We start from the raw sequence: 27,770 nt of genomic DNA on the forward strand, positions 1-27,770 counted from the left end.
TAGAGGACACCTTAAATAGCTTGTTAGTTGAGAGATCATCGTTTTTATTAACTGTACAACACGGTCGCGGGCGGTGCTTTGGGCTCCATTTTTTTCATATTAGTAACGGCCCGATTGGCTTAAGCACCGGCGAACGGTGTGCCTTGACAACCAAACAATGCGCTTCTCGCTAGGCTCCCAAGATGACGTCAGTAGGAATATTCTAGAAATTGTTACTAACGTACTGCAAATGTAATATTTTTCCATAAATTATTTTAACATTTAATTTGGTGGGTATGTTACATGATTTATCAAGTATGTTTGGTAAAAAAGGATGCATATTGTTAATTTTTTTTAACAGGTTAAAACAGAGGTCAGGAACATTTTTGGCTGAGAGAGCCATGAAAGTTAAATATTTTAAAAATGTATTTCCATGAGAGCCATATAATATTTTTTAACACTGAATACTACAGAGCCCCAAAAGGGACATGGGGGAATTTTTTTTTAAGATATGTATCTCGTGCGCACGAGATGTTTTCCCGTGAGCAATATCAACATAACCTGACTCTCGCCAGATCCTTGTAGTTTGCTGAGCTCCACACAAGGATCTGGGCTCGAGGGCATTGCAAACTCCTTCAACATAGCAAAAAAGAATGAACCAATCAGGATCGCTGGGCGGGATTTCATAGATGTGACGTAGCGCCGAAGCGACTGTTTGATTCAAACAACAATGGCGGCACGCAGCGAGCAGTCGTGTGCTGACATTGACAAGGTTTCTCATTGTCCCATTGGGTTGAGTTTTTCCTTGCCCTGATGTGGGATCTGAGCCGAGGATGTCGTTGTGGCTTGTGCAGCCCTTTGAGACACTCGTGATTTAGGGCTATATAAGTAAAGATTGATTTATTGATTGATTGATTCTGCATATTTTCTTTGCACAAACGACATCGATCGTCCACTGACATTGCTGCGTTGTTTCAGTAAAAGTTCTGTAACTTTTCGCTCTGTTGTTATCCAATATGTCGGATGTTCTGTTTTGGATTTCCCAGCGTCGCTCTCATCAGCGTCACAGGTTAATTTGGTGTGAGTGGTTGAAGTAGCACGTCATTCAAGATAACGGACAAGTGGTTTATCCAATCACATACAATGAATTTTTTTACAAGGCTCGCCTTCTGAAATACATCTCCTATTGAGAAGTCCCAGATCCTTGTGTGGAGCTCAGCGAACTACAAACCCCGTTTCCATATGAGTTGGGAAATTGTGTTAGATGTAAAATATAAACGGAATACAATGATTTGCAAATCCTTTTCAACCCATATTCAAATGAGTGCACTACAAAGACAAGATATTTGATGTTCAAACTCATAAACTTTTTTTTTTTTTGCAAATAATAATTAACTTAGAATTTCATGGCTGCAACATGTGCCAAAGTAGTTTGGAAAAGGCATGTTCACCACTGTGTTAAATGGCCTTTCCTTTTAACAACACTCTGTAAACGTTTGGGAACTGAGGAGACACATTTTTTAAGCTTCTCAGGTGGAATTCTTTCCCATTCTTGCTTGATGTACAGCTTAAGTTGTTCAACAGTCCGGGGGTCTCCGTTGTGGTATTTTAGGCTTCATAATGCGCCACACATTTTCAATGGGAGACAGGTCTGGACTACAGACAGGCCAGTCTAGTACCCGCACTCTTTTACTATGAAGCCACGTTGATGTAACACGTGGCTTGGCATTGTCTTGCTGAAATAAGCAGGGGCGTCCATGATAACGTTGCTTGGATGGCAACATATGTTGCTCCAAGACCTGTATGTACCTTTCAGCATTAATGGCGCCTTCACAGATGTGTAAGTTACCCATGTCTTGGGCACTAATACACCCCCATACCATCACAGATGCTGGCTTTTCAACTTTGCGCCTATAACAATCCGGATGGTTGTTTTCCTCTTTGGTCCGGAGGACACGACGTCCACAGTTTCCAAAAACAATTTGAAATGTGGACTCATCAGACCACAGAACACTTTTCCACTTTGTATCAGTCCATCTTAGATGAGCTCAGGCCCAGCGAAGCCGACGGTGTTTCCGGGTGTTGTTGATAAACGGTTTTCGCCTTGCATAGGAGAGTTTCACTTGCACTTACAGATGTAGCGACCAACTGTAGTTACTGACAGTGGGTTTCTGAAGTGTTCCTGAGCCCATGTGGTGATATCCTTTACACACTGATGTCGCTTGTTGATGTAGTACAGCCTGAGGGATCGAAGGTCACAAGCTTAGCTGCTTACGTGCAGTGATTTCTTCAGATTCTCTGAAACCTTTGATGATATTACGGACCGTAGATGGTGAAATTCCTAAATTCCTTGCAATAGCTGGTTGAGAAAGGTTTTTCTTAAACTGTTCAACAATTTGCTCACGTATTTGTTGACAAAGTGGTGACCCTCGCCCCATCCTTGTTTGTGAATGACTGAGCATTTCATATAATCTACTTTTATACCCAATCATGGCACCCACCTTGGGCTGGGCGATATGTAGGGATGATACTCGAAACCGGTTTTCCCGGTTGTTCGATAAGAAAATAACCGAGTCCTCGGACTCGAATCCCTTTTTGAGAACCGGTACCCGTTATCGAGACCACTATAGTAAAGAAAAGAGTTGGTTCTTTATTCGAATCCCTCGGAACGAATCCCGTCCCGACCAGAAATGCTCCGTGTGACAACACAATAAATCAGTCACGTAGCTCAGTCATTAGGCGCAGATAGCGAAAGCAGGAAAACAATGGACGGGAAAAAGCGCTCCAAGGTGTAATAAAGTTCAAAACAAAAGGTATAATCCAATGAATAACTTTACTGAGAGATTTGAGCAGGGTACAAACTCATGAAGAACACTTTTACGACCCACCGGAAACATAGCAACCAGGCTAGCAACGCACCTCCTTTACGGCAGCTGGCGCAACGTTCTTAAAGCAACCGCAGCACATACATATATATACAACACATCTCCCTTTTTTAACTTTTGTTTTTCACACTGTATATATGTTGTCTGTCTAATCATAAATAATGCAGACGAGGCGTGTTGGCTGAGTTCTTGATGTTTACTTTCACGGGTGACGACATGCAAGAACACTTTTCGGGGCTACCGCGCATGCTCGTCACTCCCGTTGCATGATGGGTAGTGTAGTTGTTATATTCCCTAGCTCATAACATCTTCCCCCCTATAAAGAAATAATGTTAACTCAATAAAGTGTATTTCTTTTTTTAGCTTTAACTTTTCATTTTTTTAGCATTGTAACCACATTTGCAAACAACTTTTCTCTTCATAGAATTTTCTTTCTTTCTTTAAAGTGCAAAAATGTCAAAGCATCATAAACAGTTATGTCAAATAGCAGCAGAATTGCACTTTTTGGAGAGCTGTATTATTTCCAGTTTTGTGCCCAAGGGACTGATTTTATTTAACACTATATTATTATTTATACACCTATAGTGATCACAGAGACAGGTTGTTTTTGTGTTACTGTATATATTTGTTTCTCTGAAAAATCCCAATTAATATACTTTGGGTAACAACAGTCAATGTTTATTTTTTTTATTTAATTTTTTTAGGGGGGTAACAGTCAATATTTATTTATTTATTAGATTAAATTGTTTTCTTATATAATAAAAGTGAGCTTTTGTTAAACCAAATATTGTGTGTTTTTTTCCATATACAACAACCTATCTGGACTCGATTAGAGAATCGATAAGAGAATCGATAAGGAATCGGTTCGATAAGAGGATTCGATAATAGACTCGAACTCGATCATTTCTTATCAAACATCATCCCTAGCGATATGGCTAAAAAATGTATCACGATATAAGTGTTTCATATCAGTCGATATCGATAATTATTGATAAAAAAAACAAAAACTATTCTAAATAAAGACCAGGAGAAAAAAGGCTGAATTTAAATACTTTTATTTTAAATATAACCTTTAACCTTTAGAACGAGGTCAGCATTATGAAAAACAGTCAAATAAATGAAAATACTGGTCGATGTGCAAATATTGACATTAAATAAATGCTTAATCCAACAAAATGTGCAAAGTATTGTAATTAAGAAATTAGTAGTCTACAACTCAGGCTTTAAAGCCATATCAGTAACAATATACGCAAATAAATAAGTCACATTAAGCAAGCAGAAACAAACATGTCTTACAAAATATTGTAAACATCGGAATAAACTTGCGTCTGAACATCTGTGACAAAACAAACCTGTTACCCTCTTCAGTCATTTATGGAAAAATCAAACCAACTTCAGTATCTCCTTTTCCACGGATTCCCTGCACATTGTGTAAAGCTTAGGAATAGCTGTCTTGGAAAAGTGCTTTCGGCCAGGTAGAACATAACGGGGGTCGAGCACGTGTATGAGATTCTTGTACCCAGACTTCTCAACTATGCTGAGCGGTAGCATGTCCTTCGTTAATTGATACACCACTGCATCCGTTATTTCTTTATAACGTTTTGAATTTTTGTCGTATGGCACTGCTGCCGAGTAATACTGTCTGCGGCAACAACAGACCACCATCGAGACGATGGTGGTCTGTTGTTGCCGCTTCGGTGCTGTTCCACTTGCACCGGCTGATGTAGATGGTTGTGGCTGTTTGATACTGCTGTACTCCAGCGGGTGAGAGCGGCTCAGGTGGTAAAATAAGTTTGTCGTGTTCCCAGACTTGGTCGGGACGACGACCTTGCAAAGTTTGCAGACAGTATTACTCTGATTCGTATCGGATTTAAAAAAGTCCAAAATACTGCCAAACTGGTGACGTGACGTTTCCTTTTTTATTTACAATTTCCTCTCGTGCTGCCGCACTCATATTCCCGTTTCGTTTCACTCCTCGTCGTCAGCTAGCCGTTGTTGCTTTTTTTCCTTTTTTTTCCTGTTAGCATTTCCCAGAATGCTTTGCGGTTCAGGCTCGGCCGTGATAGGTCGAGAGGCCAAAGCCCTTCCTCTGCCTACACCCCCCAGAATGCCGTGCGGTTCCGGTTCCGCCTTTCTTCCTATTTTTTTTTAACAGAACTCAGTGAAATTATCGAACGTTCTATCGACCCCATTTTCTATTGATATTGATCACATGTCTATTGCGATATATATTGTTATTGTTTTATCGCCCAGCCCTACACCCACCTGTTCCCAATTTGCCTGTTCACCTGTGGGATGTTCCAAATAAGTGATAAATGAGCATTCCTCAACTTTATCAGTATTTATTGCCACCTTTCCCGACTTCTTTGTCACATGTTGCTGGCATCAAATTCTAAAGTTAATGATTATTTGCAAAAAAAAAATATGTTTATCAGTTTGAACATCAAATATGTTGTCTTTGTAGCATATTCAACTGAATATGGGTTGAAAATGATTTGCAAATCATTGTATTCCGTTTTATATTTACATCTAAGACAATTTCCCAACTCATATGGAAACGGGGTTTGTACAAGGATCTGGCGAGTCAGGTTAGAAACATATATTGGGGAAAATATTTTTTTAGATATGTTTCTTGTGCTCACGGGAAAACATCTCGAGCGCACGAGAAACCTTTGCGTTAGCACAAGATAGTTTCTCATGCGCACGAAATACATATCTCAAAAATATTTTTCCCCCATGTCCCTTTAGGGGCTCCGTAGAATACAACTAAATGCGTGCATTTTTAAGTAAGACCAACATTTTTAGAGTATAATAACTCTCATTTTCTTTTTAATAACATTGTTATTCTGAAGCTAACCAATAATAAATAAAATACTTCTTGCCATTAATGAGACTTCTTGAACAGGTGCGGTAGAAAACGGATGGATGCATTAAAATGCCTGAGAATGTTTTATATTTTGAACGTTATTTTTAACACTGTGATTACCAGCGGAATTATTCATTACTTATCGTGTGAGGCAATGTCAGCTAACATTTATCTGAGAACCAGATGCAGTCATCAAGAGCCACATCTGGCTCGAGAGCCATAGGTTCCCTACCCCTGGGTTAAAATAAAGTTAGATGTGTTAATAATGAACGCAGGCATATCAGCATGTATGTTTAAGGGTTATTGATATAATGAAATTACTATGACATATATAATAAGGCATTAAACAAATAGCTGCTACACTAAACATATCATAATCGTAATTCTACTGTAATTTTATTTATAGAGTGCTTTTCCAAAACTCAAAAGACGCTTTACTCTGTAAAAAACAAATAGCCCAGGAAACAAAACAAATGCAATTTAAAAAATGCATTGTATTACATTTTTATGCTGACACTGCTTACCTATCTCCCATGATTAGGTTGTTCATTAACAAAACAAATGTACCAAAAATGTGATATGGGCAATTAGAAAAAAATAATATTAATATATACGTATATTTTCCAAATCATGCCAAAATTAATTAGAAAATCAATTATATTGCTTACGCCACTTATTTTCCTGAGAGACTTTTGCCGCAGTAATATCTTATTTGGTATTCATGCTCATAATTTATTGATCATTCTATCTTCATTAAATAAAAAAGTGTCAATTACTGTAAAGATAACATGAATTCATCATGAGAATCATGAGTTATTCCCCCATACCGTACTGAAAATTAACAAAGAAATATGCAAAAATGAATAATGTTATTTGAACAAAAAGTATATGTTAGTTTTCGTTTATATTTTCTCTTTATTTACTTGAATACTGGCAAATTTGTTTAAAAATAATTATCGGTATATGCAGTCTTTGTTTCTACTCATAAAAAGAGGGGAAAAAACACTCACAAATGAAAAACAGATTTGGACCAGCACCTGTCGATCTCATTTCCTGAGTGACTCGCCGCGCTGACCGCTCTTTGACATCTCACGCAACACTTGTGTTTGACATGTGTGGTTGTCCGTGATGACAAGCGTGTTTAGACCGCAGTCCGGCGGGACACAAGTGCACTCATCAGCACCACTTTGTCCACCGTGTTTGCGACTAGTGATGAATGATTGTGGACAGTGTTACAAAGTGTGTATTAACGTCAAACATTATTAGTCTATGATATGAATGGAAGAGCAATTAGTAAAGTGGGCTTTGGCGCATGTTATATGCACGTCAGGCAAAATGAAACGGTTAGAAAAGATTATCGTTGAGCATTTGATTTTTATGCTTTCACAGGTCATTTGTCTCATTTGGACCCCGGAATCGATCCATAGGAGCTGCTGCAAAGAACCAGGTGCCTCAGTCAAATGCATCGGACAGTACATAGAGTTTAATTGCCAAGGAGTGTGATGGTGTTTAACAGTGTTTGTTTGTCACCCCTTGCGTCCAGGTGGTGACCAACTGCAAGAACACGGTGCAGGGCTTCAAGCGATTCCATGGCCGCACCTTTTCCGATCCCTATGTTCAGTCAGCCAAGAAGAACCTGGTGTATGATCTCAATCAAATGCCCTCTGGATTCACCGGTATTAAGGTGAGACAAGCCTTTTTAGTCATTTACACAGTAAAGAAAACAACTAAAGTAATCCTTGTCATGTACGGTAGTAACTCAATTGACGATCTTAATTGGTTCTGTGACAGAAAGACTAAAAAGAGCTCTATTTAATCCATGCCTGCGCACCCCAAAGCAGCCCAAACATAACATGCCTATTAAAAAGAAAAACAAACTTTTAGATAAGAAAGTGTATAAAATCAATACAATATAATGTACTACTAACAGCTACAGTAGTTTATTAAATTATGTAATCATAATGCACAGCATTTACCTTGGAGAGTGGACTTCTGCGGCATCTCCTTCCAGCTGCTTCTCTGTCGAATACACCATCAGCAGATTATCCATCTTTTCATGGATAAATGGCCGCCGTTTAGACATTATCGAACATCCTTGGCTGGTGTTGGACTGGACTCCTCGCGTGTGTGTGTGTGTGTGTGTAAAAAAAAAAAAAAATTAATATAAAATGTGTATATATGTATGTATGTATGTACTGTGCTTGCGCGCCTTAGTATGTATGTAAATAAGTAAGTGGCTATATTTTCTCCAATGGCAGGTGATGTACATGGAGGAGGAGAAGGTGTTCAGCATTGAGCAAGTTGCCGGCATGATGCTGACCAAGCTGAAGGAGACTGCTGAGAGCGACCTGAAAAAACCAGTGGCTGACTGTGTCATCTCTGTAAGCAATATTGATACATCATCTTACCTAATTGCATCTATATTTTCAGAAGGCTCTTTAATGAATTAAGAATATGGATTTTTTGTGAGTCTTGCAGGAGCCGGTTTTTTTGCATTACTTTCCTTCTTATGTAGATTTCAACATAAGGTGCTTTTGAGAATTCCCATTCCCCACACAAAAATCTGAGATGTTCCAGCAAATTTCCACATTTATTGCAGTAAGTAGATATTATGCGGTTGGAAATGCATTTTGGTCAAGCTCCCACATTTTTTAATGAAATAACGGCAGGCAATGAAAGGACATAAAAACCGCAAAATATGTCGACCATGTTGAAGAAAATCTAAAACCATATTCAATGCCCCCTATTTGTTTATTAAAAAATAAAAACAAAAAGCTTTGTTTACTTGTGAAAGTAATAAGTTAATTTCCACCAAACATGAGGGGGGGCGTTACAGAGAAAACAGTTTCCGAACTTCAACATTCAAACCTAATTTTACAGTCAAACCATTTCTACTATTTATTCTACTTTCCACTAGCATTTCAATTTAGAGTCAGCTCTTCAACATTCAAACCATTTTACATTCATTTTACATTCCATCAGCATTTCAGTTCAGCTTCAGCATTGGCGCATTCACACGCAATTTCTACAGAGATTGCTTCGAATTATAGGTATGTGCTTCCGCTATTAGGCCAAGTACCTGCCAATCATAGTACCAAGAAAAATGCTGGCATTAATGTCACTAAAACATAAGAGGATTTCTTAAAGGGCAGAATATCTCCTATCCATGTCCAGGAACACATGCAAAATGTTTAAAATGATAATCAAAAGAGAACATCCATCTATCCATTTTCTACCACTTGTCCCTTTAGGGGTCGCTAGGGGCGCTGGAGCTTATCTCAGCTGCATTTGGGCGGAAGGCGGGATACACCCTGGACAAGTCGCCACCTCATCAGAGGGCCAACACTGATAGACAACATTCACACTCACATTCACACACTAGGGCCAATTTAGTGTTGCCAATCAACCTATCCCCAGGTGCATGTCTTTGGAGGTGGGAGGAAGCTGTACCCAAAGAACATGAATGATCAAAATTAATCATTCTATCAAAGAAGTGGTGGTGAAAAATAAAAGCATGGTTAAAAAATATATTTTATATCATGTAGTTAGCAAAACTGCGGTACATGCCAAAGTCACATACATCCATCCATTTATTTTCTACCGCTTGTCCCTTTCGGGGTCGCGGGGGGTCGCTGGAGCCTATCTCAGCTGCGTTCACATACATTTAATGAAAATAAACTGTGTAAAGTTAAGGAAACATATTTTAAGAGACTTAAATTAATAAATATGTAAACACTTTTCCATTAATAATAAAGCTTCAGAGTTGTAATTTTCTGCTACATTTTCATGAACCCTGAGTAATTCTGATGAGGACACCGAAAGCACCATATATTGATGTTGACTCGGCCACTTAGTTATATTTTTGACTTTGTATGGTATGAGACTTTTCTTATATTAACGTCATGTGTTAATATTTGCAACAGGTTCCCTGCTTTTTCACTGATGCAGAAAGAAGGTCCGTCATGGACGCCGCACAGATCGCCGGCCTCAACTGTCTACGACTAATGAATGAGACCACAGCTGGTACGTGGATCCAATGCTAATTATGACACACACTCCCCTTTCCCCCGCAAATAGTTCCATCAAACCACTTTTTATATTTAAATTGCCATAAAGAAATTATTTGCAATGTTGAAGCAGAGAGAAAAAAAATTGATGTACTGAGGAACAAGTTTGGAACCGCGCACAGGTGGGGAATCTATTGTTTCTGACTTAAGAGGGCACACTTTGACATCTAAATGTAACTTTGTAAGTTTTAAGTTCTGTTGCGTTGAAAATTGTAGACCATTTTATATAGGAATGGGTACCGTATTTTGGTACTTTGGAATATAGGTACATTTCTGGCCATGTCTGAATTCACGTAAAAACAAATATTTCAATACCTTTGTCACTGGCTCAACACTTGGCGAGGAAACAAGCGTCAAGCAGCACTCAGAAAGGACTCAGCCAAACTGCTTCTAGGTAATGTTGCAATTTTCAATACCGGCAATGCAAATATGCCTGATAGAAAACGCTGTAATGTTAAGTAAGGTTACATTGTGCTAGCTTAATACTACAATGGCTTTACCATATACATGCTACTGATTTCAACACCTCTAACTTTGGTAATGAAAACTACAACTAAGATGCATGTTACAATCAAACAGCAAGTGTGTAATAACTATAATACTTACAGTATAAAGACTTTGTAAGGCGCAACATAAGGCTAACTTGGCACATTCGTCTTCATGGCAAAAGCAAGGCAGCACACCGTGGTCTATACACTAGATATCGACTGATATGGATTTTTTTTAGGGCCGATACGATTATTAGTCAAGCAGGCCATGTACCGTAAATAAAAACAATTCTGGGCTCCTTCACTTAGCTTATAATTGAGACATTTTTCAAGCTGGCTGACATAATTTCTTTCTGAATGTTACAGAAAGTATGAGAATGTGTGTGATGAAGCCTGCTTTTCTTTTCTTGTATAATAAGTTTCCTATTTGTCAAGGTATTTAGACAAAGTTTCGAATTTTGGCAGAGATATAATTTCTGTCGTCTAAATGTCTATTCATATCTGTCGCGTTATTTGATTGAAACAAAGCACATGAAACTCTGCGCGCTCCTTTAACGAGCCCACGCTCCGAGTGTTGCGAACTGAGGCTCGCCGAACCACTCCATTGGTGCAGTAAGGAAAACAAACAAAACGGGACTGGGAAGACTCCCTGAAAGAAGGACAAACACTGGATGGCAGATATTCAGAGACATATTGTAGGCTACCAGCACTGCAATAGGAAAGAATGGGCACGGTCAAAACAGCTGAGCAGACGGGAGAAGAATTTTTACAAGAACTCAAATAAATGCACTGTCAGATATATATAATCGTATTTGTGGAGAATTACTGACAATTCAAGTATTTTTTGTTCTTTAATGATTTGGAAAAAAAAGAAAGGAACTTTTCTCATGCAGGAAAAAAAGGGCTGGTGCTTGAGCAAATTCACAATTTTTTAAATACTAAATACTGGTATAACATGTATAACACTACTGCCATCTAGCATCTTTAGGCAAAGTCTACTATATATTACTTGCAAATGAGGCTCAGAAATGTAATAAGAAAACAAGATGTAACAACTGGACAACACAAGTATCATAATCAGCTCCTTTTGAAGTGTTGCATAAAAAAAATAAGATTTTGTTATTAAAAAAATAACATCAGTTAACACACACGAAAGTACCAACAATTGGCACGGTTTATAACCGGTATCAATTCCCAGGTACCACTAATAAGTGGTTGTGTGGTTGTCATGCTGGTGTGACAGCAAGCTTTCACTGACATGCTGAACCATTGATTAATGCTTTACCAAATAATCACAGGTGTTCCTGAAACGAGCACCTCTTATTACACAGTGAAGTGTTTATACCAACCCCCTTGAAAATGTATATAAAAATGAATATTTTATGTACTGTACAAATGTATTTCTTGTGTGGCTGTGGCAAAAAGCTGTTGAACAATTGTTGTGAGCACAGACTCATGTCACGCTGTGTTTGTATATTGCAGTGACTCTGGCTTATGGCATCTACAAGCAGGACCTGCCGGCTCCAGAAGAGAAGCCCAGGATTGTTGTGTTTGTTGATGTGGGCCACTCTGGTTACCAGGTGTCCATTTGTGCCTTCAACACAGGAAAGCTTAAGGTAAAACCAAGGGTCTGTACTAAATGAATGTAAAAATAGTAGTAGTGTAATTATAAGCATGTGTGGGTTAAATACCTCAGGTTTTTCCTCACAGTTCCTTGGATATTTTATTTGTCTTTAGAGTTTCATTACAGGATAGATGAAAAGTTATTCTGTGTTTCTCACAGGACTGCTACCAATTTGGCCATGAGTCATGACATACGTTCATGTATTTTTTAAAGAAGGTTTAAGGAAATCCCTGGTTTACGTATTTTACAGGAAAGGCGAAATGGTACTAATAGACAAAATGTCTCCAGGTTCTGTCTTGGCACTATTGCTAGACATGACTAGTCAAAGGCTGAACTGCACGCTTGTGGAGGTGCTCTGTACGCTTCCACTCCTTGCCTTTCACAGAGGCCGTAATGCACACTCCCTGGGCTTCTAGAGGTGCCCTGCATGTGTCGATATTTGCTCTTTTGTGATAGCTTGTCGAGTAAATGTATGATGCAAGAAACACTTCCTGTCTTTCATTTGGTATACCTATGTACTGAGACTAAGGATCCTTACTGGAAACATTTTTTTTTATCCAAACACATGTACTGTTACATCTTTAGTATCAAGTATCAACATATACAGTACCGTAGTACCTCAACCTACAAGCCTAATTGGTTCTATGACAGAGCTCTACACTTGTATCTTAAATCAACGTCTCCAATTTAAATTAATTGAAGTAAATTTGATTGGTGATTGGCTCCCAAAACAGCACAATTTTAAACATGCCTTAAAAAACGTTTAGATAAGAAATATTGTATCGAAACAATACAACGGAATGTACTACAAACTATTACAATAGTATTATGAAGTGATATAATAACAATGTACAACATTTACCTTGTAGAGTGTACCGCTACTGTATCTCCTTCCATCTGTTTCTCCATCAAACACATTATAAGCAGCTGTTGCATATTTTCATTGATAAATGTCCACTGTTTAGATATTATTTTAACTTTCTTGGCTGGCATTAGACTTATTCTGCTTGCAACTTAAAGCATAACAATTTGCCAGGAGACCGCACTCATCTCAAAATACTTTTAAGTTGGGGCACTTTAAAGTTGAGTTACCACTCCTGATCCTTCCTGTTACTACTACTTATTCTCTGGCAGACCAGGTGTGTATGAGTTGTGTCAAGAAGCTGCATTACGATGCATACCGCCACCTTACAGGTAGCACCAAATCTAATTATGGCGGTCCAAATGTATATGTGGCAAGCCCCCACAAATAAATAAATGAATGTATGGAAAATAATGATCTTGACCAATGGCCGTAGGTTGTCCACTAGATGTATATTTAGTCGCTAACCTGGAGTGACTTTCCAGGTCCTGGCAACAGCGTTTGATTCCGAGCTCGGCGGGAAGGACTTCGACGACATCCTGGTCAGCCACTTCTGCGAGGACTTTGCTAAGAAATACAAGCTGGACGTGAGGTCCAAACCTCGCGCGCTTGTGCGTCTCTATCAGGAGTGCGAGAAGCTCAAGAAGCTGATGAGCGCCAACTCCTCGGACCTGCCTCTCAACATTGAGTGCTTCATGAATGACATTGACGTGTCCAGTAAACTCAGCAGGTAAGATGCAAAAGGTTAACAAGTTAACTGCCTTCACATTATTTCTATGGAAATAAAGGCTTTTAAATTACAAATACCGTAGTTAAGCAGCATCCATAAATGATTTGTCTAAGAGTGAGATTCCTCTGTGTTTAAGTGTTACTATCACCCAACGTCCATAAATGACTTTTACTTATGTGTCCATAGAGGCCAGTTTGAGGAGATGTGTGCAGGGCTGCTGGCCAAAGTGGAAGGGCCCCTGCGTAGCGTCATGGAACAAGCCAGTGAGTGCATACCACTTTTAATGGCAGCTGGACGATCCCATGTTGAACCTATGCTGCGCAGCATTTGTTGGGAAATGAAGTCGCAATCCAAGTATGTGCCTCTCCCTGTGCCCAGAGCTGAGGAAAGAAGACGTGTATGCGGTGGAGATCGTAGGCGGTGCCTCCAGAATCCCCTCCATCAAAGAGCGAATCAGCAAGTTCTTTGGCAAAGAGCTGAGCACCACTTTGAACGCCGATGAGGCCGTGGCCAGAGGCTGTGCCCTCCAGGTAAACAGCCCACTGGTCAGTATAACAAGTGGTCTCTGCAACATGATAACTGTGTGTTCTCCTCCACACAGTGCGCGATCCTGTCTCCGGCCTTCAAAGTCAGAGAGTTCTCCATCACAGACGTGGTTCCTTATAGCATCTCTATTAAATGGAACTCGGGAGCAGACGAAGGACTGAGGTATGCAGGTGCTGCTTTTACACAGAGATTATGCTAAGTGGTCACATCAATCCTGAATTGTTTGGGGGAAAATACCATATTGTATCATATTCATGACAAAAATCCAATGTCTTGTGGGTGACATTGTAGTCGTCTACCTCCAAAGATGTCTCTTTTTTCAGTAACTGTGATCCTATTTTTTTTATATCCTCCTGCTTTGTCTCTAACAGTGATTGTGAGGTTTTCCCAAGAAACCACGCATCTCCCTTCTCCAAAGTGCTAACCTTCTACCGAAAGGAGCCCTTCCTCCTTGAAGCATACTACAAAAACCCCAAAGAGCTGTCCTACCCCAAAACTTCCATAGGTACCGGCCAGCCTACTTACTTACCTACATTTACAGATGTTTGATGTTGATGCAGATAAGCAACTATAAGGGTCGAATCAGGCTGCATATTCTGTAAAGGTGTACTATTTTATTCTGTTGGGAAGTGAGCTGGGTGACCTACAAAAGCATTTTTTGTAGTGCAATTTTAATTCAGTAGTACCTCTGTTTCAATCCATTCAATATGTTTCAAAATGTTCGACGAAGAGCGACTAATATGAAAACCAAAGCCATTTTTTCCTTAGGAAATAATGCAATTATTCCTTTCAAGGCACACAAAATCACTAACACAAAACACATTTCATAGATTATTATTATTTTAATTATCACAGGTCATCATTATAGTTTTACTCACAGAAACAATGCAAATTACATGTAAATGACAAAATGGGTGTGTGCTGGCACTCGCAACTTTCTTTGGCCCCATGGTAGCTTATTTTGCAGATACTTGTGGTGTAACTGTGTTAGTTGACAAGAAAAAAGCGACAGCTTGGGGGGATTTTCTTTGGGATGGGGAATCAAAAGCAGGCTAAAACAGACGTGATTTGCAACAAAGACATGAATGAACTCAGGCAGTGTTTTAAAAACACAACAAGACTGAGTCACCAACGTGTAAGATTCTTTGTTAGGGCACTCCTTTCCGTGGATAAAGGGACTAGTTTGTTAGGCACAAAGATTGGCAAGATGGTATACGCAAACCACTGCAAATACTTATTTGAAAACTAGGATTAAAAAGCAGCATTTCACGCTGGAGGAACTAACCATTTCCTTTTTAACCCTACAGGACAGTTCCTCGTCCAGAATGTGGTTGCTCAGACATCAGGCGAAAGTGCAAAGGTCAAAGTTAAAGTTCGAGTCAACATTCACGGTGTTTTCAGCGTGTCGAGTGCCTCACTGATAGAGGTCATGAAAACGGCGGATGGAGAAGAGCCGATGGAGACGGACCATGCGGTGAAGGAAGAGGAGGTATGTGTAGTGTTTATTTATTTGAATGAGGCTCTCTGGCCGCGCCTTAGCTGTCACTTTTGTCATCACTATGGAATTCAGCAGGCTGGTCCAATGAGTTCCCTTTCGGTGTCTTTAATGCTGCTTTGCTACATTGTTGTTGCCACCACGCTCCCTGCTGAGTCAAAGCAGCGACTCACTGAATATTAAGGCGGCGGGGCCTCAGAAGACAAGAAAAATAATGCATGTACTCGTGAGGCAAACCGTAAATATCCCAATTAATTAGGGATACACCAAAATGAAATGCTTCGCCCAAACAGGAAATCAAGGCAGAAAACCAAAACACAGAAATATATTAATTTGCTAATCATAATTGAACCTGGGGATAGGCTGATTGACAACAGTAAATTGCCCCAAGTGTGAATATTTGTGTTGGCTTCTTTGTGTTTTCTCAAAGCCTGGAGCGGAAAGGAATGAACTCCTCTCCCTCTGCTTGAGAGCTTGATTTAATGTCCAAATAAGTACGTCCACCTCGCTGTGACGTCACAACATAGCCAGACTGCAAAACCCAGTCAACGTAGGCATCAAAAACTACATGCAAGTTCATGCCAGAATGCATGAACCTATGAATTGACGCTTTGGCATTAACATGAGTATCCAACTTTGTAACAACATTTATTATCTTTACCAACAACAAATTCACCAAGAATTACAGATGTGTAAAGTGGAAATACATGTAAATAGTAGACACAATCCCATTCTACCTCTTGATGTAAAAGTGGCATGTTTTTCTTGATGAACAGTAGCTTTTATGCTCTATCAAAGAGAAGTACTGTGGAACTTCGAGTTACGAACTGAATTGGTTATTGAACATGGTTCGTAAATCGGAAAGTTCATATTGTGAAGTATAGTTCCCCATAAGAAACAATGTAAACATGAATAATTGGTTCTAACCTCGACAAAAGTCCTTATTTTAGTAAAACATAATGCACACTTTGAAAACACTATAATGCATATATATTTATACATCAAACAAACAACAAGGGGGTAATTGATCAGCAATCTCTTCTTTATCAAAATAACACAACAACGGCAATCTCAAATGTCAACGCACGCACACACAAAAGTTCCTTTGATGGTCCCATAAAACGTTAACAACCATGTTGCTACAATAATAAAAAAAAAAGTAAAATAATTTTTACCCTGCTGTCCGCATACAGCAGAGAGAAGGAAGGGAGGGCAGTCAGAGAAAGGGCACGGGAAGGATGGGAAATGTGTGTGTGTTTCCTCTACTGTCTTAAGTTTAAGTTCAAAGCGAATCCCTCCTTCTTTCCAGTCTGGTTTCTTGGCTTTTTGAACCCATATTGAGTAAGCAAAATAGAGAAAACTTGCGAGAAAAGAAACACATGCTGAAGCACTAACAAGTGGCAGCCGAGTAATTAACTGCGTAAACAGGATATGACGTACTGTAGGGGACTCTGCCTCTCCAAAATGGCCATGCCCTGTGTGTACTGTACTGTAAAGGAAGTGATGTCATCAAAATGGCAGCGCCCTAATGCCTCCAGCGGCACACAAAATTAGAGATCAACCGATATTTTTTTTTAGGGCCGATAACAATTATTAGGGATGAAGAAGGACGATGACCGATATTTGGAGCCGATATTCATTTACAGTAAAAATGACATATTGACGTCAAAATGTTGAATAATACTATTACAAACACCAACACTTAACTTTATTTAAATACATGAAGCATGTTTATTTAAAAAATAAATAAATAAATAAAAACAAACAAAAAGTGCAGGGAGTTCCTTGGCACAGTTGCATCTCTTATAAAGGTGAATAAAAATGTTAATAAATAGCTACCTGAAGATTTGTATCCCTGAAATAAGTTGTATCCACTGTGATTAATGAAATCACTCCAAATTCACGACCGTTGACATTGACAAACTGTTAGCAGGCTAATCACCTAGCAATATTACACTTTATTACAAAACTGGAAAAGTTATTACAACAATTTAAAGTACAAAACATAATGTACAGATCAATCAAAAGCAATATTTTGGTGGAAACAAGGGTTACATCATTAACATCTTTATCAAGGCATTATCATAACACTCCACATTTTGTGTTATGTGCAATTAGGCAGCCAAAACACATATATACTGTATCAGCCTATAAAAAATATTTCAAGGATTGAAATCTTGCACGACAACTGCTTTGTTGTTCTGCAGCTTCTTGTGTGGCTATTCTTTATCCTCATAAGTGTGTCCTTGCAATAAAACTAAACTTGGTATAGTTTGAGTTCTTTAATCTCTCTCAATCACACAATGATCAATGATTTCTGCAGTTTTGTTTCAAGTGATTCACAGACACGTAAGGTACTACGAGCTTGCGTATGTTCATTACGTTTTTTCGATATTCTGCTCATACTAACGTTAGTAGTAATTGTGACATGTAGACGACTGGGGGGTTTATTACAATTATGTGAGAGTTTTCTGATTTTACATAGGTTCAACAAATCCATACACTTTCTCCGCCGTGAGTTTGACAAGCGGCAAACCTGCCTAAGACCTCGGCTTCTGATTGGCTCTGGCTCGTATGCAGTTTGCGTAACCAAGCAAATGGCGCCCTGGGCGAGACAATTGTGGAGCTGAGGCACGACTGCATCTGTGCCAAACTGACCGGGTCCGTCGAATTAGAGAAAGGCTGACGCTTGTTTGATAATTGTTACATTTTAAATGACAGTAATGGTGATAATAGAGGTTAAATATTACTAATCATTATCAATATTTAAAAAAACTAAAATAAATTTTTTTAAAAAGCGATGTCGATATATGTCAAAATGCAAAATATTGGCGCTGATAATCGGTCCACAAAATGAATAAAGCATTCGTGCTCTGAGACATGGTTGACGCAATCTTATTGTTCATAGACTGAAAAGTTTGCAAATCAAGGTGTTCGTAAATCGATGTTCTACTGTATTGTGCCTCTTATCGTCGAGAACATGGGCAGCAGCATTGAACAGTCTCTTGCCTTGGCACCGTCACGTAAAAACCTTCTTGTCTTTCAAAAATGCCCGCCGCTGACAGAGTGGACATGCTCGGGAGTACTTTCCTTTTCTGTGCGTTGTTGTTCACATAATCAGAATGGCAATCAGAATGTTTGGATTTTAGGTGATGTATTAAACCCGAGTGGAGAACGTCTTCAAAGAAGTTCCCATTCTTGATAATTTCCACATTGCACATTTTGCAGATTGCTGTCTTTCTCAGAAATATTAAAGCACATCCACATTGCAGACATGTTCACCATGTTTCTCCAGACAAGCACATGCTTCCTTCCTTACTTGATCACAACATCCTGTTTCGGCAGTGTTATTTCGCTGATCAAAGTATTTTTCGGGTTGCCGAAAATTTGGCGCTTCCCTACAATAAATTATTTGTTTGTTCTATAATCACTGGGTGTGTGGTCTGTATATCAAAAAACTATTGGGGTCTCTAGTTAGCGCTGGGTCAATGACATTGGCATTAACAACTGTGGTTGTAGGCATGGCCTGATTTTAATTAATATCATATCCTCTTTGTGGTTTTGGTAAACAAAAACCCAGCCTAAATATAAAGTATTTACGGTATTTCACAGTTCCGCCGTGTTTGCTTTTTGTTTCATGTCAGAACAAAATGCAAGTGGACCAAGAGGATCAAAAAGCAGACTCTGGCGGAGACAAGAAATGTGAGACTGAAGAGATGGAGGTAAAAAAATTGTTGACTGAATTTGATGAATGCTACTTTTCCAAGCGAGCCGATGTATGCTATACTCTCATGTTCCTTGATGTTTTTTTAGAAAGCGTCACTTTTGACATTTGTTACACATTCTCAAAGAATACTTTTCATTTAGATGCTCACAGCCTGAGCGGGCATAATTACTGGGGCAGAGTCGTGTATAGGTAGAGTATGGACATCCAATTTCAAGCGATCTCCTCAATGATTGGTCAAAATGCACTCCCGTGACTACAGGGCGCCATGTTGCGTACCAGTTTAAAGGCCTACTGAAATGAATTTTTTTTTATTTAAACGGGGATAGCAGATCTTTTCTATGTGTCATACTTGATCATTTCGCGATATTGCCATATTTTTGCTGAAAGGATTTAGTATAGAACAACGACGATAAAGATTGCAACTTTTGGTATCTGATAAAAAAAAGGCTTGCCCCTACCGGAAGTAGCGTGACGTAGTCAGTTGAACATATACGCAAAGTTCCCTATTGTTTACAATGATGGCCGCATGAAGTGAGAGAGATTCGGACCGAGAAAGCGACAATTTCCCCATTAATTTGAGCGAGGATGAAAGATTTGTGGATAAGTAAAGTGCAAGTGAAGGACTAGTGGGGAGTTGAAGCTATTCAGATAGGGAAGATGCTGTGAGAGCCGGGGGTGACCTGATATTCAGCTGGGAATGACTACAACAGTAAATAAACACAAGACATATATATACTCTATTAGCCACAACACAACCAGGCTTATATTTAATATGCCACAAATTAATCCTGCATAAAAACACCTGCGTGTTTGTTACGCTAGCTCCCAGCTCCTCTACTAGCTCCTAGCTCCATAGAACACGCCAATACAATTCAAACACCTGATCAACACACACAATCACTCAGCCCAAAAGACCGTTCACCTAACCCAAGGTTCATAAAGCTTATATATTTTTAAAAAGTTACGTACGTGACGCGCACATACGGTCAAGCTATCAAATGTTTAGCAGCCAAGGCTGCATACTCACGGTACCTGATATTCAGCTGGGAATGACTACAACAGTAAATAAACACAAGACATATATATACTCTATTAGCCACAACACAACCAGGCTTATATTTAATGTGCCACAAATTAATCCTGCATAAAAACACCTGCGTGTTTGTTGTGCTAGCTCCTAGCTCCTATGCTAGCTCCTAGCTCCATAGAACACGCCAATACAATTCAAACACCTGATCAACACACACAATCACTCAGCCCAAAAGACCGTTCACCTAACCCAAGGTTCATAAAGCTTATATATTTTAAAAAAGTTACGTACATACGCAAAAAAAAGGTGCGCACATACGGTCAAGCGATCAAATGTTTAGAAGCCAAAGCTGCATACTCACAGTAGCACGTCTGCGTCTTTGTCATCCAAATCAAAGTAATCCTGGTAAGAGTCTGTGTTGTCCCAGTTCTCTACAGGCGTCTGTGTATCGAAGTCAAAAGTCCTCCTGGTTAGAGTCTCTGTTATCCGAGTTCTTCCATCTTGACTGCATCTTTCGGGAATGTAAACAAAGAAGCGCCGGCTGTGTACTGTTGTTGCTGACTACGTTCGAAAAATACGTCCATTTCGCACCGACAACTTTCTTCTTTGCTTGCTCAGCTTCCTTCTCCATAATGCAATGAACATGATTGCAACAGATTCACGAACACAGATGTCCAGAATACTGTGGAATTATGAAATGAAAACAGAGCTTTTTCGTATTGGCTTCAATGTGGAAGGCATACCCGTGTTCGCCGGGCTACGTCACGCGCATACGTCATCCTCAGAGGCGTTTCGAACCGGAAGTTTAGCGGCAAATTTAAAATGTCACTTTATAAGTTAACCCGGCCGTATTGGCATGTGTTAGAATGTTAAGATTTGATCATTGATGTATAAACTATCAGACTGCGTGGTCGGTAGTAGTGGGTTTCAGTAGGCCTTTAAAGCCGCAGCTAAGCGACACTGCACTTCCTCATTATACATTTAATCTAATTGAAAAGTGTTTGCCGTGTCTAAACATGCCCGGTTTGCGGCATGGGGATGCGCCACTCGCAAAAAATGCGGGAAGGTTACCCGAAACCCAGAAACAAGAAAATATGGGAAGTAAATGTTTGCTGGAAGGGCTGGAGAGCCAACAACAGTTTCTTGTATGAGGTAAGCAAGCATACATTCACATGGGAAACATGGTATATTTCACTCTCAGTAACACTCAATCAATACACTTTACCTGACAAAACTGTGCCTCAAAATTGCACCTTCTCTGCATGTCTCACTAATAATTCAAACTAAACTAATAAATATTGCAGTAAAAAGCAGCATTTTTTCTGTATTCAAGTTATTATGGTGAAAATATCAATATTTTAAAAAAAGTAAAAGCACAGAAGTAAAAGCACACACATATTCAGCGCAGTGTTTACAAACATTACATCGGAGGCAGACCCCACAGTTGACATACTACACACAAAAGTCATTATTTCTCTGTAACTGTTAGTCCAATGAAGATTTTCGCAAAATGAGAGTAACCCATTTAGTTTTGGTCGTTCTGTATTTTCTGACGTACATTTCGCCAACGGGAACATGTTAGAAAGCCGCTGGTCACTAAACACTGCGTGAATGCAGCAGTGGAGTGCATCATTAACGGCCTAATAATTATTTGTCTTAAATATGCTACCTTGACAAAATAAAAGCATGTGTTATTGTAAGTTTATGAGCTGGAGTATACTTAAAACTATATTTAGATGTACTATGTTGGTTTATTTTGTCAGGAAAACTAATAACGGAACAACTGTATTACACACTTCCGGCACAGCCGTACACGTCTTTGGTACCAAACATGGCACCTCTCGTTTAGTCGTCCATACTTTCTCTATACACAACACTGTATTGTGTACCGTTGTTGTAGTTTCAAAACCATGTAAAGGAAATGGTGTAAACGGAATTAATTTGTTCCAGGCTCACCCTCAGAAAATAGATTCCCAATTGTCACAATAAGTGCCATTTAAGTGTAATAAGTGCACCACAAAATGTAACTGACATTTAAGTGTGTTTCTCATTGTGTATTGGGCAGCCAGACACTTTCTGACTTGGCTAGAAGTTCCATATTTAATTCTAGAGATGGGAATCTTTGGGCACCTGACGATTTGATTCCGGTTCTTGGGTTGAGGATTCGATTAAAAATCGATTCTCGATTCAACAAGATTCTCACAATATATTATTTGGTATATGAAGTATAATAAAACTTTTTCATAACTCCTCATGGCTGCTGATGAACGACTTACATGTGTTGGCCTAAAAATGTCTCTTTAAAAATGTATTTTTCATATTTTATTGACAAAAAATCACCAAATGCTTGTTAATATAATAAAGAAAATAAAGCAACTCCAACCCATCCCCAGCTTTACAATACTTAAGATAGAATTTAAAATGCAATTGAGAATACGGTAATCACTTTTTTTTTCTTTAATTCTCAAAAATTATGAATCGATTTAGAACCGGAATAAATAAAAATCGCGGTTTGGAGGTTAATCGATTTTTTTTAGCACCCTGATAAAACTTAGCGGTTATCATTACACAGAGCTAAAACAACACTCACTGACCTGAAGTCTTATGAAATTTGCTGATTTGAACCAGGGCTGCAACGATCAATCGATTAAATGGGAAAAACGCTTTAATTGACATGTTGTTGCTTCGATTAATTTTTGAATGAGTATTTAATGAGTTTATAGTTTAAAGACTACAATGAGTAACCGGTAACTTTTAATATGCAGACATAGTCAGCTGAGAGTCTTTTTTTTTTAAATTTAATTTATTAATGCACACATGTTAAACGTGCAATTTCAATGTTGATCATATGAATTTATTACAAAAAAGTGAAGGAAATGGCAAGCAGAATTTTTATTTTTTATTTCAACTATTTTTTATAAAATGTGCAATGAGGCTATAAAGCAGGGATGTCAAACATGCGGATCAGGCCCACGAACAGGTTCAATACTGCCCGTGAGATGAGTTTGCCAAGTGGGAAATTGAGCTGCATTTATAAATGAAAGAAACTGCTGTTATAAATGTGTCCACTGGATGTTGCAATAGCAATTCTGTTAGGCAAGCAAATAGTTTATACAGAGGCGAGCAAATATACCAAGCAAGAGGTAGCAAGTATACCAAGCAAGAGGTACACGGTAAAGCGGGGCTGTGACTCCTTCTCGTCGACCCAAACTTTAAACAAACAAGAGTAAAATAAACAATTGGTAACCCCACTTAAAATGCTGCATGAGACACTGCACATTGATATAGTTCTGTGAAATGTATGGTCTTCTGTGCAAATTTAAAGAAAGGGAACTGTGGAAATGACAAATGAGGTAATTGTTAAAAGTTAAAGTACCAATGATTGTCACACACACACACACAAGGTGTGGCGAAATTATTCTCTGCATTTGACCCATCACCCTTGATCACCCCCTGGGAGGTGAGTGGAGCAGTGAGCAGCAGCGGTGGCCGCGCCCGGGAATAATTTTTGGTGATTCAACCCCCAATTCCAACCATTGATGCTGAGTGTCAAGCAGGGAAGTAATGGGTCCCATGTTTTAGAGTCTTTGGTATGACTCGGCCGGGGTTTGAACTCACAACCTGTGACTTTAAGTTTAATTTCTTTGTAGATACACTGAGATTAAGTCTAAGTTAATTGTATTCTTCATGGTGTTTTTGAAACGGCTCCAATTTTTTCCTCAAGTGTTGTCAAGAAGATTATTTGTGATATGTACATTTTCCGAATGTGCCTGTTCTATTTTGGGCCGAAGTAAAACAAAGAAAACAATCTGAAGTTGTATTTTTGAATTATTTTGCCATGATTTTACCTGTCCGGCCCAAGTGGTAAAAGATTTTCCTCCATGCGGCCCCTGGGCTAAAATGAGTTTGACATCCCTGCTATAAAGTGTCTTTTATCCGATTACTCGATTAATCAAACTAACTCATTGAATATAATTATTTTATAATATGCTGCGATGTACACATAGTTTACAATTCCTTTACTGTGAAGATATTTCTCAACATCCACACACTTTTTAAAAAAAGTGACATTTCTGGTTCCCACATTAACCTATCAGCTCAAAGGATTTCCCCCTCCTGATTTCAGACGGCAACAGAGGACAGTAAGCAGGAAAAGAAGAACGACCAGCCTCAGGCTAAAAAGCCAAAAGTGAAAACAAAAACCGTGGAGCTTCCCATCGAGAGCAATTTGTACTGGCAGCTGTCCAATGATGTGCTAAATACGTTTGTGGAGAATGAGGTAATGTGTCTAAAAGCAGCAGGCATGTCTAGCATGCACTCAGAGTATTAGCTTGACCCAGCTGTTGGCCATTTTGATCACCAAACAAAGAAGCGTGGCTCTAAATCTACCCCCATTGTTCTCCAGGGGCAGATGATAATGCAAGATAAGCTGGAAAAGGAGCGAAACGACTCAAAGAACAACGTGGAGGAATATGTGTATGAAATGAGAGACAAATTGTATGGCGTCTTAGAGAAGTTTGTCAAAGAAGTGGTGAGAGCACACACGCGCAAATCCTCGCTCTGTGACTTTTGTTCAATCCTTTTTGGTTTTGTGCCTGCAGGATCGTGATGCGTTCTCCCTGAAACTGGAGGACACCGAGACTTGGCTCTATGAGGACGGAGAGGACCAACAGAAGCAAGTTTACATTGACAAACTTGCAGAACTGAAGGTGGCTGTTAACTATTAACGCCAGTACTGTTGCCCAGAAACCGAGCTGATCAAACGCTGAATGTGTCTGCAGAATATCGGGCAGCCTATTGTTGAGAGAGCCATGGAGGCCGAGGAGAGACCGAAAGCATTCGAGGAGCTAGGCAGACAAATCCAAATGTACATGAAGATCATTGCCGCCTATAAGGCAAAGGTAACAATCACTTTGTAGGTGAAGAGCCCTGTCTTAATGTTCCACCAATGAGCTGTACTGTCCAAACAGGACGAGCAGTACGACCACTTTGACGAGCTGGAAGTGACCCGGGTGGAGAAGCAGGTGAACGACACCATGGCTTGGATGAATGGCAAGATGAACCAGCAGAACAATCAGGACCTCACACTGGACCCTGTGGTCAAAGTGAATGAGATCCAGGCTCAGTCCAAGGTACTGAAACTACATACAATTTTAACATAGACACTCATTCCAAGAGGACCTATGAGGATGTTCATCTACATTTAAAACAGTTACTTGTTGTTTATATAATATGCATCAGTGTTGGCGCTAGGAATTTTCCAAATGGGGTCCCAGGCACCCCATCAAGTCATAAAAATGGGGTCCCACTTTTTTGTAACCGTTTTGAAAACAAATGATAAATGTATGCATTATCCTGTTATATCTCACATTCTATATTGTGTTTTGGAAAAAGGTTGTCATAAATGTTACTTAATTTAAAAAATAATACAAAAGAAAACCCATTTTTATGCGTATGTAAATGTATTCAGTTATAAACATTCATTCACTTTCTTCTTTCCTTCATGGATCTAAACTTTACCGCTGCCGGTATTATTTTTATTTTTATTTAATAATTTGTAGGTGTATTTATTTCAGTATAAAAGTGTAAAAAGTTTTTTGCTTCGGTTATGAAATTATGATAATCGTGTGTCATGCATATGACAAATTGAATTGATTATTCTCACCTGTATGTAGATCATCAGTCGTTTAAAAACCGCCACATCTACACTTTCATGGCAAATAATGCCAACAAACTTAGAATTTTGCAAGTTAGTGTCAATGTCATTTAATACAGTGGCACTCAATGTCTCTGGCATTTCATCTATGGCTTGGTGATGGCCATAAGCTGTGTGTTCCCCTTTAAGAAGGCGGCATGTGGGGTGAGTGACGTGTGCAAGTGAGTGGGCAAGTTAGGAGAGGGAGCGCTAGCACGTTCAGGAGTGTTAATAGCATGGTGCATGTAAGGTTGGCTTTGTGGAAAACATAAATAAAGAGTTGTACCAAATCGATGGCCTCGTCATTCTGACCAAAGAGCGCAAGTGTAGGGACCCAAATTGGAGTGTGTTTCTTGGTGCCTGGTGAGGCTGGATCTTTGAAAATCAGTGCATCCGATCGTAAAGGTGTTCTTTTTTTTAGCCCGTTTACATGGCGTGCAAAACATGTTTCCATCTTCATAAGTGATCCATTTGCTGAAAAGTGGCTCCTGAAGCCACTTTTCATTGAAGCTTCGCTTCTTGGGTTTATTGCTCGCCATGACGAAAACAATAACCAGTGGGAGTCCTAATACCGGAAATGCAGTTTTTGTGATTGATAAAACTTGCGGCGAATCAAAATTTAAGAAACTTTACCGGAAAGTGCATTACTTTGAAGTCGACCAATAATTAATAATTAATAATTTGACCTGGCAAATATAAACAAAACAAAACACCGGCAGAAAGCGATAATCGGTAAAAAAATAAAATAAAATCCACGTCCTGGAGACGCGCGGACTTCCGGAATTTCAAGTCCTTTCTGATTTCAATGCATAAAAAGACACAAAAAGTGTGTTAACGCCAACACTGCTGCATTAAATGTGCTTTGGTGTAAATTTTGCTCCACAGTCCCTTTTTTGAGGGACCTGTAAGATGTTCAATTTTGGAGGCGTTCCCAGGTTGCAAATGAAACCACCCTCTCCAAAAGTATCGCAATTTATCTTTTAAAATTGTACACCGTTTAAATATATATCTTGAAGTCGTCACCGCTATTTTTTTTTTTTACAGACACGATCAAAAATAAACTTGATAAACATTAATTCACCCGGTCACAACATTAAATACACCGACACATTCTCCGATCCCTTCAAACTGCATAAAAAAGCTGCTTTTAGCAGCATTTGTGTCACTGCATGTCAGTGTTATTGTGCAAATGCCGCGATTAGATGAAAATAATACTTTAGCCTGCCTTTTTTGTGTTTCCTCAAAGCCTGAAGCAGATGGGGAGGACTTTCCTTGTCTGGCTGAGGGTTTCATTTTTATTGTCCAAATAAGTACGTCCACCTTGCTGTGACGTCACAACATAGTCAGAACGAAAAAACCCACAGACGGAGGCATCCAAAGCTCACGCCAAAATGCATGAACCTTATGATGTTATGCTTTGACATTGCTTAACACGAGTGTCAAACATTTTAACAACATTTATAAGTCAGAAAAGATTAAATGTGTCTACTTTACACACGCTTTACCCGCAGGAATATATGTAAAGTGGGTTAATATGTTCCAGGTTAATCCATCATAAAACCATTATTAACTGAACAGGAAGTGTTTTAACTAACTTTTTATGCACAAGTGTGTGTGAGGCATATTGCAGTATACTTAGTGTTTGGCGTGTTAGCTTCTGTCACTAGTGTACCAGCCATTAAAGAGAAAGTATCTAATCTAATAATTACAAAGCTGTTAATGCAATTATTAGCATTATAACACTCCAAAATTGGAGAAGAATGTCAAACTAGCAGC

General features: G+C 39.1%; 1 protein-coding gene across 2 annotated transcripts in view; it reads left to right on the top strand.

Moving 5' to 3' along the window:
- The window catches only part of hspa4a (heat shock protein 4a), a 31,106-nt gene that overhangs the window by 660 nt on the left and 2,676 nt on the right, over positions 1–27,770 (top strand). For both annotated transcript variants that reach the window (XM_062048746.1, XM_062048747.1), the window contains 17 exons: positions 7,120–7,177; positions 7,274–7,414; positions 7,989–8,111; positions 9,654–9,753; positions 11,768–11,901; positions 13,257–13,501; positions 13,688–13,764; positions 13,880–14,031; positions 14,103–14,209; positions 14,419–14,552; positions 15,355–15,536; positions 19,187–19,264; positions 24,426–24,578; positions 24,705–24,830; positions 24,901–25,008; positions 25,081–25,200; positions 25,270–25,431. In XM_062048746.1, coding sequence (XP_061904730.1) covers positions 7,120–7,177; positions 7,274–7,414; positions 7,989–8,111; positions 9,654–9,753; positions 11,768–11,901; positions 13,257–13,501; positions 13,688–13,764; positions 13,880–14,031; positions 14,103–14,209; positions 14,419–14,552; positions 15,355–15,536; positions 19,187–19,264; positions 24,426–24,578; positions 24,705–24,830; positions 24,901–25,008; positions 25,081–25,200; positions 25,270–25,431 — 2,200 coding nt within the window. The remainder of the gene's footprint in view (positions 1–7,119; positions 7,178–7,273; positions 7,415–7,988; positions 8,112–9,653; positions 9,754–11,767; positions 11,902–13,256; positions 13,502–13,687; positions 13,765–13,879; positions 14,032–14,102; positions 14,210–14,418; positions 14,553–15,354; positions 15,537–19,186; positions 19,265–24,425; positions 24,579–24,704; positions 24,831–24,900; positions 25,009–25,080; positions 25,201–25,269; positions 25,432–27,770) is intronic.

The sequence above is a fragment of the Entelurus aequoreus genome, linkage group LG05, assembly GCF_033978785.1.
Source record: "Entelurus aequoreus isolate RoL-2023_Sb linkage group LG05, RoL_Eaeq_v1.1, whole genome shotgun sequence".
In the NCBI taxonomy this organism is placed as follows: Eukaryota; Metazoa; Chordata; class Actinopteri; order Syngnathiformes; family Syngnathidae; genus Entelurus; species Entelurus aequoreus.